This window comes from Schistocerca cancellata, chromosome 8 (assembly GCF_023864275.1).
Source record: "Schistocerca cancellata isolate TAMUIC-IGC-003103 chromosome 8, iqSchCanc2.1, whole genome shotgun sequence".
Classification (NCBI taxonomy): Eukaryota; Metazoa; Arthropoda; class Insecta; order Orthoptera; family Acrididae; genus Schistocerca; species Schistocerca cancellata.
In genome coordinates, this window is record NC_064633.1 from 360116279 (window position 1) to 360133170 (window position 16892).

At 40.0% G+C, this 16892-nt stretch overlaps 1 protein-coding gene across 1 annotated transcript in view; it reads left to right on the plus strand.

Moving 5' to 3' along the window:
• LOC126095748 (cytochrome P450 4C1-like) overlaps positions 1-16892 on the plus strand; it is a 99164-nt gene that overhangs the window by 54303 nt on the left and 27969 nt on the right. The window contains exons 6-8 of the mRNA XM_049910523.1: positions 11619-11745; positions 14029-14101; positions 14178-14287. Coding sequence (XP_049766480.1) covers positions 11619-11745; positions 14029-14101; positions 14178-14287 — 310 coding nt within the window. The remainder of the gene's footprint in view (positions 1-11618; positions 11746-14028; positions 14102-14177; positions 14288-16892) is intronic.

Below are 16892 nucleotides of genomic sequence, written 5' to 3' on the forward strand. Positions count from 1 at the left end.
CCGAAACAGGCGTTATACGAGCCACCGTAAAATTATTAATGAATCACGAATGAGAATGACGCTCCAAGTTCTTCTTTTAAACATTTAAGGAAAATGTTAAAATTTTGCATACATGAGTTTAAAATCCCATAAACAGTGAGAGAATCAAAATTAACAGAATTTACAAGTTTCACAACAATTTTACGTTATTCAGTAGATGAGTTAATATAACACATAAACAATAGCAGAACACGATTCACATACCCTCTCGCAATCCACCTTCCGCCAGTACACACTCTTCCATCCTCCGGACTTAACAGAAATCATACTCCAAAACTTGCGAGGGTAGCATTCCTGAGAAACTGCCAGAAAGTTTCATATCACGCACGTTCCGCTGAAGAGAGAAAATTCGTTCTGGACACAATCCGCTAGGCTATGGTTAAACCATTTCTCAGCCATATCCTTTCTACCAAGAGTGGTGAACCCGCAAAGTATGGCAAAACAACTATAAAGTTTGGAACACAGAAGAGACTTACTGGCAGAAGTAAAGCTATGAGGTAGAATCCTGAGTCGTGTTTGGATAGCTCAGACGGTACTGCATTTTCTCTCCAAAGTTAAAGGTCCCAAGTTCTTGTTTCGGTCCGGCACACAGTTTTAGTCCCCCAAATTTCAAATCAGCTTTCACTCCTCTACAAAGTGAAAATTCCTTTTGCTAAAACAGTAACTCACAAGCTGCAAGAATATAACGAGAAAATTCCCAACTAGCAATAGGACTGACATTCATAAAAGAAAAAATATGTTCACTTTCCTATACATAGTCATTACTATTATTATTATTCTTGATTATTATAATTACTTTTTGATTGTTATAATTATCATTGTAGTACTTTTATAATCTCTAATTTTTTCTGTAACATTAATACTGTATAACATGTTATATGTCCTTAATGTTCTGTAGAAACTGAAATTTGTTGAATCTGAGTATGCCTGGTTAGGTGTAAGTGAGGGCCTGAAGGCCCTAATCTTGCCAGGTAAAATAAATGCATAAATAAATAAATAAATAAATAACTTGGTACTTCTAACTGATCAACACGAATATCTTCTTGTTTTCAGAGATGTTTGTAAACGTTCACGAATAGAACTCCTGTAAGGATGCTACCGTATAGGAAATGAGTAAACTACAGCGCAAGGGAAGTGCCTAGAGACCGGAAGAATAGGTTACAACTACTAGCTGGAAAGCCGCGGTGGTAGACTCCAATGCAGCGGAACTGTTCGTTAATGGAGCGGCTTCTTCGTCGGCACAAAGTTCATGTTCATCACATTAACTGTTACAAAAGACACTGCACTTACCAGTTAGCTGGGATCGTACATCTGAGGAGATAATATTGAAACCCAAACAAATGGTTCAAATGGCTGTAAGCACTATGGAACTTAACGTATGAGGTCATCAGTCCCCTAGAACTTAGAACTACTTAAACCTAACTTACACTAACTTACCTAAGGACGTCACACACATCCATGACCGAGACAGGATTCGAACCTGCGACCGTAGCAGTCACGCGGTTCCGGACTGAAGCGCCTAGAACCGCTCGGCCACCGCGGCCGGCAAACTCAAACATCCTGGGTTTTGTGGAAGTAGTATGTGGGTGACGTTTCACGCTCTGACACATAAGTCTACAAGCTATTTGCGCGTTACACATCGGACACTACAGTGAGAGAGGGAATCGCGTAGCAGTACACCCACCAGACGTAAATAGGGAAGCACACCTATTATTAGGAGCGAAGAGCTGGCGACTTGCCATGTGCGTGATGTGGTCTTTGCGTTTTGCCGTCGACTTATTGAATGAACGTATCATACAGCTGCTCAGTGGAGGAAATACTCTGTTAACGCAATACTGTTTACAAAACGAAACTGAATGACTGAAGTAGAAGTGTGATTGTTGACTTTTTTTCTTTTCCAGTACCAAATAGTTGTTTTCCTACGAAGTTACAGAACAATTTCAAATCTTATTTACTGACAATCTTACGGAATAATTTCTAAAAGAGAAATTATTCAAAGGATGTTTCTGTGTTAACTATTATTGGGTTTGACACAAAAGAAAACATTCCCGTGCCAAAGTAGCTAATTTTTTTCATTGTATTTAGAGATGGACGATATGTTAATACATAGGCTCTCCCAATCCAGTGGGAGAAGATTATACAGCTGGTATAAGATCTTATGACAAGATAAGGGACTAACGGCCGGAAATGAATATCAGGTGTTTTGTTGACGTAACTTAAACTTTTTAGTAACACCTTAAGGAGAACGTATGCGAAGTTGCAATACTTTGAAAAAAAAAGCCTTATAAAGTACAAATGTTTTCCAGGCAATGTAATTAAATTTGACACATTTTAAGGAATATTATCTAGATACAAACATAAGTTTTCACGCTTATTGAAATTATACGCTTTTAATTATAAACAATCGAAATTTTTCAATAAGGTAAGTAAAAAAAGCCACTTGATTGAAAAATCTTTCAGAAAGAAATTAATGTATTTTTGTACAAAGTTCAATATCCCGTTTAAAAACATCTGCGGAACAGGATATTTATCTCTTCTTTTGCTAGACTTTTACAGCTGTCCTAATTTCTTTGAAAAAATAACCAGACCTTATGGCTTTTCTCTTACGTAAATGCCTTACTGTTGTGGTAAATGAAAACTCCTTCCACAGAATGTTTCACTATAGTACTGACTAATTGCAAGCCAAATTTAAGTACTATAATGTCAGTGGTTTATGAGGAAAAGATACGTGAAGTTGCCACAATGTAAGTTACTGGAAACCTGAATCAAAGATTTCACAGTGTTTGTATTAGATCTTAACTTATCTGGGTGAACTAGTGCAGAACATATGCATTATTCTCTTCATCCTCAACAGTCTTTTCTTTGCTTATCCTCTTACGTTAACCTGATTTTCGAACTGAGTTATAAAAATGTCAGTTGCACCAACTCCCTTGTTATCAATTTCTTTCAATAAATATCGACAGTGTGAAACCTCCTGGATCGTATCCTAGCCTCTGAAGAGTCCATAGTCTGCATGTTTACCAAACTTAAAAACCAAACAAGAGTCATACGCTGCAGTTTCGTCAGCAGTTGTGGAAACAAATGATGTCTTGTGGGATGGTTTTCCTATGAGAGATTTGTAACTTTCCTTAGGATTTTGAGTCTTTCCATGCACACACTTTTGTAGAGGTTCTGGATCTGTGAAACACCGAAATGTTCCCCACACTGTGACTGCACAGAACAGGAAGACAAAATCGCAGAAGTACTAATATGCGCCATTGCAGAACAAAGGGGCGTGACCTCGTGCAAGTTTTTGTTAATTATTACTTTTATCACTCTTTTCACTCTTTGGCGTGAAATTGGCAAGTAATATTCCAGAACAGAAATTTCAGTACCATGCAGTAAACAAAAATCCAATAAAATGTTTTTCACAATTTTGGTCGCTTTGACATACGTCTCCCCTGAAGCCCTAAGCAGTTGTGCAAATTGGCCAGCACCGGGCACAATCCATACATTACAATGGCGCTCAACAAAAAAATCAATTTTAAAAATTTTCACAAAATTGACTTTTATCATCATACTAAGCAAGGCAAATTCAGGAAGAATTTGGCAAAAAGTAAACAGTTACTTTTAAGATGTGGTTTCATTGTGGAATATAATTTCAGAATTTCACAAAATTAACTCTTATTATCATATTAAGCAACGAATACAAGAAGACATTGGCAAAATGTAGATAGTCAATTGTTTTAAGGTTCTTATTTCATTTTGGAACCACTTACACAGACAAATTTCAATCACCCATCAATTCATGAGATGTATATGTGAATGCAATTTCGCAGTTTTCCTAGAGACAATCCCCATCTCGAAACTTCCATGAACTCATAATGCTTAAAGTAAATTAGTCCTGACCAACAAGCAAAAATGGGCCTAAATATAATAAATTTATATCAAAAGTACATTCTGTTCCAGTGGTAACATTTCGTAAATACTCATAAAAACGTTAGTACAAACTAAATATTAGATTACAATAACTGTAGCTGTACTTACCTTCTCTGTCAATGACCTCTTCAAAAGGATCACTATAAAAACACCATTAGTCACAATCTCATCTCGTACAATCACGCAGCACAGTCTCCGGACCGACTGTTGCTTTGAACGCTGTAAGTGACCGTTACAATGCACTACGTTCATAAACTATCTCAGTGAAATTCTAGACATCTCTCCTTTGTAACATCGGTGGTCTCATGCGAAAGCCACTGGTGTTTTAAAAAAATTGATAATATAATGGTTCCAGACAGAAACCACTGCTCCTCAAAGGATTAAAACTTTACCACACATTCTCGAATATAACTGTTCTCTCTTGAACAAAGTCACGGGCAACTACAACTCTAGCAGGCAGTTACTCCTGGAAGCTTCCTTTGTTGCATGTCTATGGCTCAGTAAACATATTTTTATCCACTACAGATGTGCAGCATATATTATAAACTTTTTACAGAAAAAGGGAAGCACCGTATTTTATTTTACTTATCTATACTCGCCTCTATGAAACTTGATTGTGGTCGTCATATTGGCACTCCATTATTAACTATACGATACATCCGTCCACCAAAAATGGAATACTAATCAGTCGTGGAATACTAATCAGTCGTGCAAGTACGACGCTGATATCCGGTAGAACACCCGACAACCCAAGATGTCGATATTTACATAATTCAAAGATATTTATTTAATCTTTGGAAAAAATAACCTTTCTTAAATAATTGATTTATAGTTTAAATTTGTGTACATTCATAACGAGTGTACAGACGTAAGTAAATGAAATTGAAAGAAAAGAAAACAGAAGAAAACTTTTTGAGACACTATAATTTTACATTTTGATCAGAAAAATAAAATTTTATGTTTTGTTGACCAAATAAGTTTAGTGTCCAACATAAAATGTAGCAGGAAGGGAACCCGGGAACCCCTTATCACAGAAAATTTGTTACTCTACTGAAGGTGACGTACCTGCAGCTTGCAACTAGAATCGCCATGGGGCGCTTAACACTATAATATAGGGAACACAAAATGAATCAAATATCAGTCATTCATTAAAAGTATACACAATAACAACACTCGTACTAGCCTGAAGGTAAATTCTACCCTTATTACCTAACTCAGCGTACGATGATTAACTAACAGAAGTTCACTCATGGACTACCACCGGTTGACAGTCCATTAGTTCAGGCTCTATGAAAGTTGAACGCTTTGACACTCGGCGTTGAGTGTCCGAGAAATCAGTCACTGGTAGCTGCTGCGCTGTAGCTGCGGCAACTGCAGATAACTGTTCGGCAATCTAGAATTTGGTGGCTACTGTAGACAAGTGATCGGCAAGTGGTGATCTGACGCAAATGGTCAACATGCGTACCGAATAAGTCTGTGCGTACACATTTATCCTTTAACAGCGGAAGGATGTACATCTGTGATCCGTTTTGCAGATGCAGCAAGTAGTTGCTGGTGTCGGTACCCTCTGTGGCGCCTGACATTACTATTGGCGGATAGAGCGAGCTACACTGCGCAACGCAATTAACAGGGCCACTTTTTCAAACCCCATCATTTTCTCCCATTCCAAAGCATGAGTTCGAAATTTGGCTCGAAGGTGCCTACAGCCTTCTTCTGTGATCGTACAAAAGCGTGGCACTTTCGGCAACCCTCATACACTATGTGATCAAAAGTATTCAAAAACCCCCAAAAACATACGTTTTTCATATTACGTGCATTGTGCTAACACCTACTGCCAAGTACTGCATATCAGCTACCTCAATAGTCATTAACATCATGAGAGAGCAGAATGGGGCGCTCCGCGGAACTCACGTACTTCGAACGTGTCACTTGTGTAATACGTCTGTACGCAAGATTTTCACACTCCTAAACATCCGTAGGGCCACTGTTTCCGATGTGATAGTGAAGTGGAAACTTGGAGGGACACGTCCGGCACAAAAAAGTACAGGCCGACCTCGTTTGTTGACTGACAGAGACCGCCGACAGTTGAAGAGGGTCGTAATGTGTAATAGGCAGACATCTATCCAGACAATCACACAGGAATTCCATACTGCATGAGCATCCACTGCAGCTACTATGACAGTTAGGCGGGAGGTGAGAAAACTTGGATTTTATGGTCGAGCGATTGCTTATAAGCCACACATCACGCCGGTAAATGTCAAACGACGCCTTGCTTTGTATAAGGAACGTAAACATTGGACGACTGAATAGTGTAAAAATGTTGTGTGGAGTGACGAATCACGGTACACAATGTGACGATCCGATGGCATAGTGTGGGTATGGCGAATACCCAGTGAACGGCACCTGTCAGCGAGTGTAGTGTCAACAGTAAAATTCGAAGGCGGTAGTGTTACGGTGTGGTCTCTTTTTCATGGAGGGGGCTAGCACCCCTTGTTGTTTTACGTGGCACTATCACAGCACAGGCGTACATTCAAATTTTAAGCATCTTCGTGCTTTCCACTGCTGAAGAGCAATTCGGGGATGGTGATTGCATCTTTGAACACGATCGAGCACCTGTTCATAATGCACGGCCTGTGACGGAGCGGTTATACGACAATAACATCCCTGTAATGGACTGGCCTGCGCAGAGTCCAGACCTGAATCACACACAACACCTTTCGGATGTTTTGGAACGCCGAGTTCGTGCCAGGCCTCACCGACCGACATCGATACCTCTCCTCAGTGCAGCACTCCGTGAAGAATGGGCTGCTAATCCCCAAGAGACGTTCCAGCACCTGATTGAACGTAAACCTGCGAGAGTGGAAGCTAAGGGTGGACCACACCGTATTGAACTCGAGCATTGCCGTTGGAGTACGCCATGAACTTGTAAGTCATTTTCAGCCAGGTGTCCGGATACTTTTGATCACATAGTGTATTTCGCATGTTGTCAGCAAGCACTAATGCAGTGATATAGCGACACTCAGCTCAGGTTGGGCCGATGGCGTTGTGAGTGAATGTATCTGTACAGGGACATTTTTTAAATACCCGTCAAAGGTGTGCGAGGGCACCGAGCGCGTTGCCAAACTATGGGGCAGGGTGCGGGGGGGGGGGGGGGGAGGACAGCGGTTTAGAGGGATTATTTGTTCTTTTATTCATGTGCTTGTCATTGTCAGATTGCCGTGTGATTATGCCACACGACGGCTCAAATCAGGACTAAACAAGCATAAAGACACTTTTCTGCTTCGGATCATGTTCATACTTCCCGAATGTTTTTGAACGGTCTCTAGTGATTCCATCCTATTTACCACACTCAAAATTGCGGTCACAATCCACAGCAAACTGGTTCGATCGTTTTCTGTGATGTTGCACCCCTACGATATCCTTAGAGACAAGTCGAATCGTTGTCAGCAGTGTCTAAGATTATCTACAGCGCCGTTCTGTTGCGCTTCACACGGCAAATTGTCATTCTTCGACCGCGAGATGTGTGTGCATGAACGCCTCAGCCGACCGTAGTAGCCGAGCGGTTTCAGGCGCTACAGTCTGGAGCCGCGCGACCGCAACGGTCGCACGTTCGAATCCTGCCTCGGGCATGGATGTGTGTGATGTCCTTAGGTTAGGTAGGTTAAGTAGCTCTAAGTTCTAGGGGACTGATGGCCACAGCAGTTAAGTCCCATAGCGCTCAGAGCCATTTGAACCATTCTTTTTTAATGCCTCAAGCGAAGGAGTGGTTTCATTGACACCCTCTGTGCCACCTCTTGAGACCTTTTCGTGTCGATTCTGACCGTCGGTAACTGCAATGCTTTTCCTAGATGTGGGTAAAGAGGGCAAAGGGGAGAGGGAGTGACGACCCTCCTATCGTGTGACACGTTCACGGTGACGTTACGCACACTTGTCGTGAAATTTGGTGCTATTGTGACATCAATAACCCACCTTAACCTCACATGAACTTCTGAGCTCTGCCCTTTTTTTCCACACGTGTCGACGCCTTGAAGCGTCTCCGAGGTCGAGGGTAAAGTCACAGGCTGCTACGTTATTGCACCATTAAAGAGGAAGATTGTAGGCACCTTCGAGCCAAATTTAGAACTTCTGCAACGGAATGGGAGAGAATAACGGGATTTCGAAAAAGTGACCCTTTAACTCGGTTGCACATTTTATCTGTAGGTCTTCTGGCGGAAGCATATTAAGAATCCTGCTGTGTGTGCCCTGTATGTGGCGACTGATCTGCACCATGCGTTACCACGGTGTAGAATGCCTGGCAGGTGGTGCCCTCCGTAGCTGTGTACCGTGTGTGACGATGGACGCAGCATAGAAATTACAATAGCCGGTTCGGTTATGAAATAAACACAGGCACAGGCCTTACTACGCAACTATCGCTTCAAAAAAGAAATCTGTAACGATGTAACTGAAACCCACGTCATGAAAATAACAAAAGTGATTTGATCCATACCGCGCGGCGATAGCTAATGAAGAAACCGATACCTGACGAAACGAATTCCCCTGCTCTCAAAACCATTAAATTCTCCTATTTTAGCTGGGATTTCACAAACCAACGACTTCACGTATTGCAAAGCAACGCTGCAGTATCTCTGAAGAAACGTAAACAGTTGTAAAGCACATGGCTCGCCTGCAATACCCATTCAACAGCGCGTACCTCCTACAGTAATTTGTTCGGTCATCAGTTCCTACTCTCAGGATAATCAGTTTAAAATCCTCTACCATTTGCATAAACTCCGTCCTAAAAGGAATACCTATAAGGAACTGTAAAGCAAATTTAAAGTACAGGGTCTTGCCTTAACTGAAAAAAGAGCATTCGGTGTTCTTTCAAAACATTCATACAAAAAGAATATGTTTGCAGTGGAGAAAGACAAGTATGGCATGCCGAATACTCTCACTGAACCAGACCCTCAACACATAGCAACAGATGTGACGAGATTCACAGAGAATATCATTGAAAATAGTGAAACCCAGACCCAGTAACGATCCGTATGTGTAGTATCGTTTAAATCTCAGTATGCCCCACAGCACATTTATTAGGGTGGAATACAGTGCTCTGTTTATCATCACGTGAACCGGTCCATAAATGCTTCCACTGCCTCGGATTGAACGACGTAAAAGCATTGTATCGCTGTAACACTCGGTGCGCTAAGTATGGTGGATGGCAGGTACTTGCTGACTCCACAGTTAGTACAGATCCTAGTTGTTTGCTTTGCTGCTGTAATCACCTCGCCACAGACAGTAGTTGCGCAGTTTATCGACAGAGCCGGCTGGTGTGGCCGAGCGGTTCTAGGCACTTCGGTTCGGAACCGCGCTGCTGCTGCGGTCGCAGGTTCGAATCCTGCCTCGGGCATGGATGTGTGTCATGCCCTTGGGTGAGTTAGGTTTAAGTAGTTTCTAAGTCTAGGGGACTGATGACCTCAGATGTTAAGTCCCATAGTGCTCAGAGCCATTTGAACCATTTTTTACACTGCGAGAGACAATGTTTTATCGACAGAGAGCATCACTCAAGTAAACACAATTTTTCGGCACTCGGCTTCTTTCGCGGTATTTGTGCGTAGTAAGCAAATTTTAAATACAGGACCTCACTAAGCTGAAAAAAAAATCCGGGAGAAGATAATGATATTTCCTATAAACGTATCAACAACAAAACCGACTGATGCAAAAAATAATATCATTTCCTCTTTCATACAAAAATGTGATCTGCAGCAAATCTAACTTCCAAGAGCGTCCAAAATGCGTGTACAACGCTAGCCATCAAAGTTTGAACACCATGAAGACGGCATGCAACAAACGTCAAAATGCTATAAAGCGCACTGCGTGCTTTGATATACTAATGGTTAGCATATCGCCGCAGCCACATAAAGCAGGTGACAGTAAAGCTATCTACAATCTTTGCAGGGTGATTCAAAAATCATGTCCCATAGGACTAATAGGGTGAACCAGAATACCACCGACCAACTTTCAGAAGTGATAGTATGGGATAAAACAAGAAAAAACGTCTAGTAAACATGGCTCTAAAATGCATATCTTAAAAGCTACGAGCACTTCTTCATCTTCGTTACTGTGAAACAAATCTCTTCTACTGCAGTCTCTTTGTTTTCCATATTTTCAGACTTAGTAGTATGGACCAAAACAAGAAAAAATATCCTGTGAACGTGGGCTCTAAGTGCATACCTTAAGAACTATATGCACTTGTTCAGTACAAGAGATGTGTTTCACAGTAGCGAAGATGACCGTTTGCTCATGAATCACAAGGTGTGCTCTTTAGAGCCCATGTTTACTGGAAATATTTTTCTTGTTTTGGTTCATACGACCAGTCTCAAAATATGGGGAGAAAAGAGTTTACGGCAGAAGAGAATTGTTCCACAGTAACGAAGATGAAGAAGTGCTCGTACCTCTTGAGGTATGCATTTTAGAGCCCATATTTTCTTCCCTACAATCGCGTACCTTCAACTGTATACGTTTACGCTATACACCCTGTTCAAAGCATAGCTTAATGCTCAGTTAATTGGGAATGGTACACATGATAGTGTTACGACAAGCGTTATACCTCTATACTCTCTTTCTCATGAGATTTCGATTTATCCTAAGCAAAGCACTTGATCCATTTATAAAAACAAAATACTTGCTTCAGTATCTTCGTTGATACAAGAGTATTTTCAGTTCATCAGAATTATGTGCCCCTCTGCCTATAATAATTTGCCGGAAACGTCGTTTCGATACCTTGAAACGTTTGTGAAATAAAAGGGATGCAAATTTTAGGTGATCATCCTGTGTATATGCAAATATACTAGATAGAATTAAGTATGAAAATCAGAATCTTCGAAAATGAAGATATATTATTTCAGGAAGGTTATTATACAAAAACAAAAAGCTGTCGCAATTAAGAAGAAAATAACAGAAGACAAAGTCTCTAAATGCATGTGTCAGTTACTAAAGGCGTGGCTATAATCTCTGGAAAACAATATTAGAAACACGATACAATGTACTGAATTAAATAAAACCTTAGAAAAACTTACATACTGTCACGTAGGTAAAGTGACTGGCTTATGCTTTTTTTTAATTTTATTTTCATACTTTTTCGATATAACCACATGAGCATTTCACAATGCCGCTAGTAGTTTCGACCAGCCAGTAGTGCACATGTTGCAAGCGGTTTGACAACACAACGGAAACCGTTTGCAGCATTTGCCTTTAGTCTGAAGGTGATGATTGCCTGGTCGAAAGCGGTAACGGCATTGTGAAATGCTCATGTGATTGCGTCGAAAAAGTATGAAAATTACAAAGAATCAGTAACTTATTTTCTAATACAATTCTGAAAATGATTATAGTTTCACACAGCTTATACCATCCGGCAGTTTTTCTGTAAAGCATTTCCGACATTTACATTATTATTTTAAGCATTATTTCTCAAAATGCGAATCACCACAATTTCTTGTATTATTTCTAGGTATTCAACATATTTTAAGTAAATTTTGTTTCTTCTGCCTTCCTTACATGAAAGGAACCTATAATTAAGCAGCTATCTTCCTCTTTCGACGGTTATAATTTCTTGTCGTTATTGCTGTCTCTGTTCATATCTGCTGCAACGTAGCCCACTTTAATTATATTTTTTACTGCTGCAGCATTAGCGCTCTCACCATAAAAAGGATAGTGCGACCATGGATTCACAGCGACTTCATCTTTCAGAGAACTAGTACCGGGAGAGAATACTACAAACACTTGGACGTTATACACAGCTTCACGAAGAAGGTGAGCCTTATGTTTCATGTTAACAGTAACTGACATGCATTCTTTTGACGAAATAGGGGAAATCATAAGGAAGTAAAGGAATTTTTTCTTGTAACATCAACGGCTCTTTAAACATAGTTTTTTTTTTTTTACGCTGATAAAACTTGGGAGGAATTATCCACTGTCATTCAACTGTTCAACACTACTTCAGTATGACTGCAGTCATAGAAAATTTTATCTGTTAATAATAATGATTGTAATAGAACTAAATGACCAGACTACCCAACAAAATTTTCTAAGGAATTTCTATAATTTGCTCACATACTAAGTAGAGCCATGAAGAAACATATTCCGATGTGAGCCAGGCAATGTATATACTAGTTCTACATGATGTAAATATGTTTTTCCGTCTTTATTGTTTGTAAATGTCATTCCAACCATGAGTGAAATACGTAATATTAATTCTTTTATATAAATGTACTACATTATTTTTTATTTTTATATTTCAGGTAGTCTAATTAAACACTCACTAATGCACTTATTTAATAGCCTCATAGATTACTCAGCACATACTTGCTAAACTGTTTCACTTCTTTTTCGTCATACAGAGGATTAAATTAGAAATAGTATTTTCATAACCTCTAAGCAAAATATAATTTGACCATAGAAATAATTTTCGTATGTAAACAAACATGTAAGTCGGAAACATAGCGGATACTGGGCTGTTTTTAAGCAAGGTAGAAGTGGAAAAGTGTTTCTGCCACATCTATGAACAAGAGAAGAGGGACAACAACAATCAGAGTAGAAAGTAAGTACATCTAACCAGAAATATATCGTAAAGATACAAGTAGCTAAGTGCAGTAGCTAAACAAAATTTTTATTTTGTACAAGGCAGCTGCAGTATTCAATTTGCCGTCGATATTTTAACGATGTATTTACTGAAGATGCAAATATGTATTACGCTAATTAAAGATGGATGGTTGCCCGAAACGCGTATTAGCTTACATAAAAAATACAGAAAAGTGGCTGGTTGCCGTATTTCTTAAAATAACACTACATACCATTTAGATAAATCACTAAGAGATTATTTTAGTTTATTTTCCCTTTCCTCCAAGTGTATTTCACTCTCCAGAGACACAAGCATGAGCGACGTAGGCCCTACATAAAAGGTCCTAACGCGATCAGTTCTAAAGTCTTTATTAAGAAGGTATGGCAGTAGACAACGAACGAATTCAAACACTCTCGGTTATTACGTCCTCCGAATATTATTTTTAAATTCCATTAAGCTAATTTGTCATATAAGGATGTGCTGAGAAACATGGATGTTGAACATGCAAATAATTTATCTTATAAAACAGAGACTGACGAATTCGAGACAGTTGAAATATGTGATTCGCAAAAGTGCTGATTACTAGAAGTTGTTTGAGGGGGATTTCACAACAGCACTAGTATTCGAAGCACAGTAATCATTATTCTAAGCCACAATCGTCACACACGGCTCTTAACGCCGCGCAGATGCTTGTTACAGAGCGTCAAACCACTAAAAACAAACAAATAATTATGCTGAGTGTCTGTATTCGGAATTTCCCTGTCCGGGACAACTCACAGATTATCTTTAAATAACTATTTAAACCAAGTTTTTTGGTTGGTTGCGGATTTTTAGCTAAAAGTCTAGGTATTTCATTTTTTGCTTTTATTTAATAAAAATGTTTGTTTCCCGGTGATGAAGACGCTACACAGTCTCTTTATAATTTTTTTATAAGGCATTTGAGGAAATTGCCAAAATGCTTCGTTCAGGTAGTTAGGTATAGAAACCTTTACGCGTACTTGTTCACCTGAAGTAGTGTTCCGTCTATTAGTGATAACTGTGACCACAGTACCTTCGTAAGAGCCTGTTACTTCTCAGTTTTGAGTAGTACTTTTAGATTACAGAACAGGATTTCTCACAAACTTCACGGAAAGTTATACTGTTGGAACTTCTTCCCTCTTTGATTTCGGAACTTTGGGAAACCTTCTGCATATTCCTTTGTGTTACACAAACAGTAAATGTTATACTACATTAGCGCTGTACGTAAGGTGCTTCTTTTTAACCGTTAATTCATGTTTCGTAATTGAAAATACGCATAGTAGTATTGTCGTTAGGCTAGTAACGCAAAATGTGTTTATTAATTTTACAGGGGTCTTGTTGGTCTCACTGCTAATGCTTCTTAAATTTTACTATATTTTATTATTTTTAAGTGGCCTATGTCCTTCATAGAAGGTATTATTTACATATACAGCATTAATTCCGTATTTACTTCGCAGGTCATTAAACAAAGGCAATTATCGCGGAAGTTGAAAGAGGGTGTGACCAAAGACGCACTCGTGGACGACATTGGTATGTTACTGACTGTAGCTTCTTCTGCGAAGTATATTTACATTTGGACCAGAATTGTATTTCGATATTTTTGCAGGTCGAAAACGACGTTTGGCATTCTTGGACCTCCTACTAGACGCTTCCGAGAATGGACAGAAACTTAGTGACCAAGAAATACAGGAAGAGGTCGATACATTCATGTTTGAGGTATAAAAATGACTGTCTAATTCTACGACGCCTTGTTCATATACTGTTGAAAATGGTCTTGGTTGACGAATCTGAACGTGGTGATCCAAAAGAAAAGTATAACTGATGCTAGCTAATTCCAAGAAAATACGTTCAGAAAGTATAGCGCTCTAATTAACGTTTCATTCAACAGCTCTGTTTAACCATTTGTAGTACTCCAGCGGAAGCGCAGACGATAACTTGTGTTGGTTGCAATTGATTCCCATGTAGTGATTCCCAAGAAAGCATTGCTGTTACACAAGGACGACACACATATTGCTAGAAGGCCACGTGCAGTTTCCGCTCTCGTGTTATGTCACTGCGTTACCTAACAGGAGAGTGCACGCCATGTGGGCGTGGTGGGTACACTACTTCCTGTCGTGTTATATTGCAGTGGATGCCGCCTGGCCTTTCAACTGTGACATCGAACAACGTCACTGAAATGGGGCAGTTCTCCTATAATGTAAGTGATCAGTCCAGTAAGCAGTGCATTAATATGGTAACTGAGTAATTTCAAATCCGCTCAGAGTTTGAGAGAATAATAATTACCTTGTTATCAAACTCTTTTCACTGATATTATTCTAATCCCTGATTTAATACTTTTTGTATACAGTACTGTGAAGTATTAATTTATTGAAAGAAAATCATTTTGGGAACACCAGTAAGCTGCTTTAGGAAAACAGAATGCTATGTGCATACAGAAACTGCTGCGTTGTTTATGAGGCATATTCATTGTATTGATCAGGTGGCTTGCCAAAAATACACTGTCTGATCAGAAGCATCGACACACTTGTCAATGGACGCTAAGATGGGATATGTCCATCCTTCAGCTTTATGATGGCTTCAGGTGTGTGAATGTCTGCAGAGGAATAGCAGTCCATTCTACACCAGTAGTGGAAAGTAGAAGAGGTAGTGATGGAGGATACTGTGATCTGTAACGAAGCCGACGCTCGAACTCATCCCAAAGGTGCTCCATTAGATCCAAAGCGGTAATCTGAGCAGGACAGTCCATTTCAGAAATGTTATTGTCCATAAGCTATTACTTTACACGATCTCCTTTATGTCAGGGTGCATTGTCATGTTGATACAATCATCGTCTGCAAGACGTTCATCTACTGTTCGTAGTACACAATGCTGTAAAATGTGTTCATATTCTTCCTCATTTAATGATCTTAAGCACAATTATGGGATTACCTCGCAAGCACGAAAAACCCTCCTCTCTACTTTACTGTTGGCATTACACATGTCGGGAGGTAACGTACACTAGACATTTGCGAAACTCAAACTTTTTCATTGGGTTGCCACAGGGTAAGCGTGATTCATCACCGCAGATCACTTGTTTCCAGTAAAACACTGCGCAGTGACCTCGCTCTTTGTATCACTTCAAGCGTTGCTTAATACCAACAACAGAAAATGTGTGGCTTATACGGAGGTGTGCATTCACTGTACCCTGATTTTTTTAAACTCTCTACGGAGAGTCATTGTGCTAACTCGATAGCCAGTAGCACTTTAGAACTCCTACCGCTGATTTCCTGCGTTTTTTTACGTACATTAGGCCTCCCTGGTCTTGGTTTTATAGGTGGTTGTTACTTCGCGTTTTCACTTCACGAGCACATCACCAGCAGTCGACTTGGGCAGCTTTAGAACAGTTGAATTGTCCCTGATGGACTTGTTACTCAGGTGATATTCAGTGACTAGTCCGCACTGGAAATCACTTAGCCCTACTGACCGACCCACTCTTATTGCTTTTCTAGTGACAACACAATATTTGCCCCTCCTTTAATATCAGCGGGTCCGCCTCTCTTGAAATCTAGTGGTCAATTCCGCATTACATACGAGTATCCGGATACTATTTACCATATAGTGTACTTTAAATTAAGTATCTTAGCAGGACGTAGATCATTCATGACCAATTTACCGTATGCTCATTTTGAATGTGGTCCAAGATACTGAAAATGAAACAAAAAGAAAAATGCATTTATTCCGACCTACCACTGCTGCAGCCTCTGCCTGACCTAAGAATCCACTGGACGATAGGACTGGAGACGAATATGGCCAGCACGCCAACCTCAAATTTGTTACTGAAAACTTTCGAAACCTCATTCAAGTAGCCCTTCTATTGTCCTCCCAGCCCGACTGGATTTAGTTCGTGACCTTTCAATGAGTAAACTTTTTGGCGGTGACGGGAGTCAAATGTTTTCTACAAGCCGCCAGTTGTTAGGTGTGATTCAGTGTACACACTTAACAATGAATTAGGAAAACCTTTCTAGTAGAGAGGAGCACACAATTTCTGTCAACGGCGACCACGCATCATGGGTATGACCTTCATGAGACGTCGAAAGTGCTGGAAATCAGTCTTAATACAAGACCGCACTCGCCGCCGGTAAAACGTGGGGACGTGATCTCGCTCGATGCTGTGAAGGCTGTGCTCAATAGAACTGGGGTTACGTGAAATGACGAATCACTGAAGCCGCTTTCTATCTATGGAGGATTTCTCAAACCGTGCTGACTCAGTTCTGGGCCGGTAGACTGGTGAAATATTCATGGTAAAGGTACAGTCTTGCAGTCGGACTAAAGGATATACATG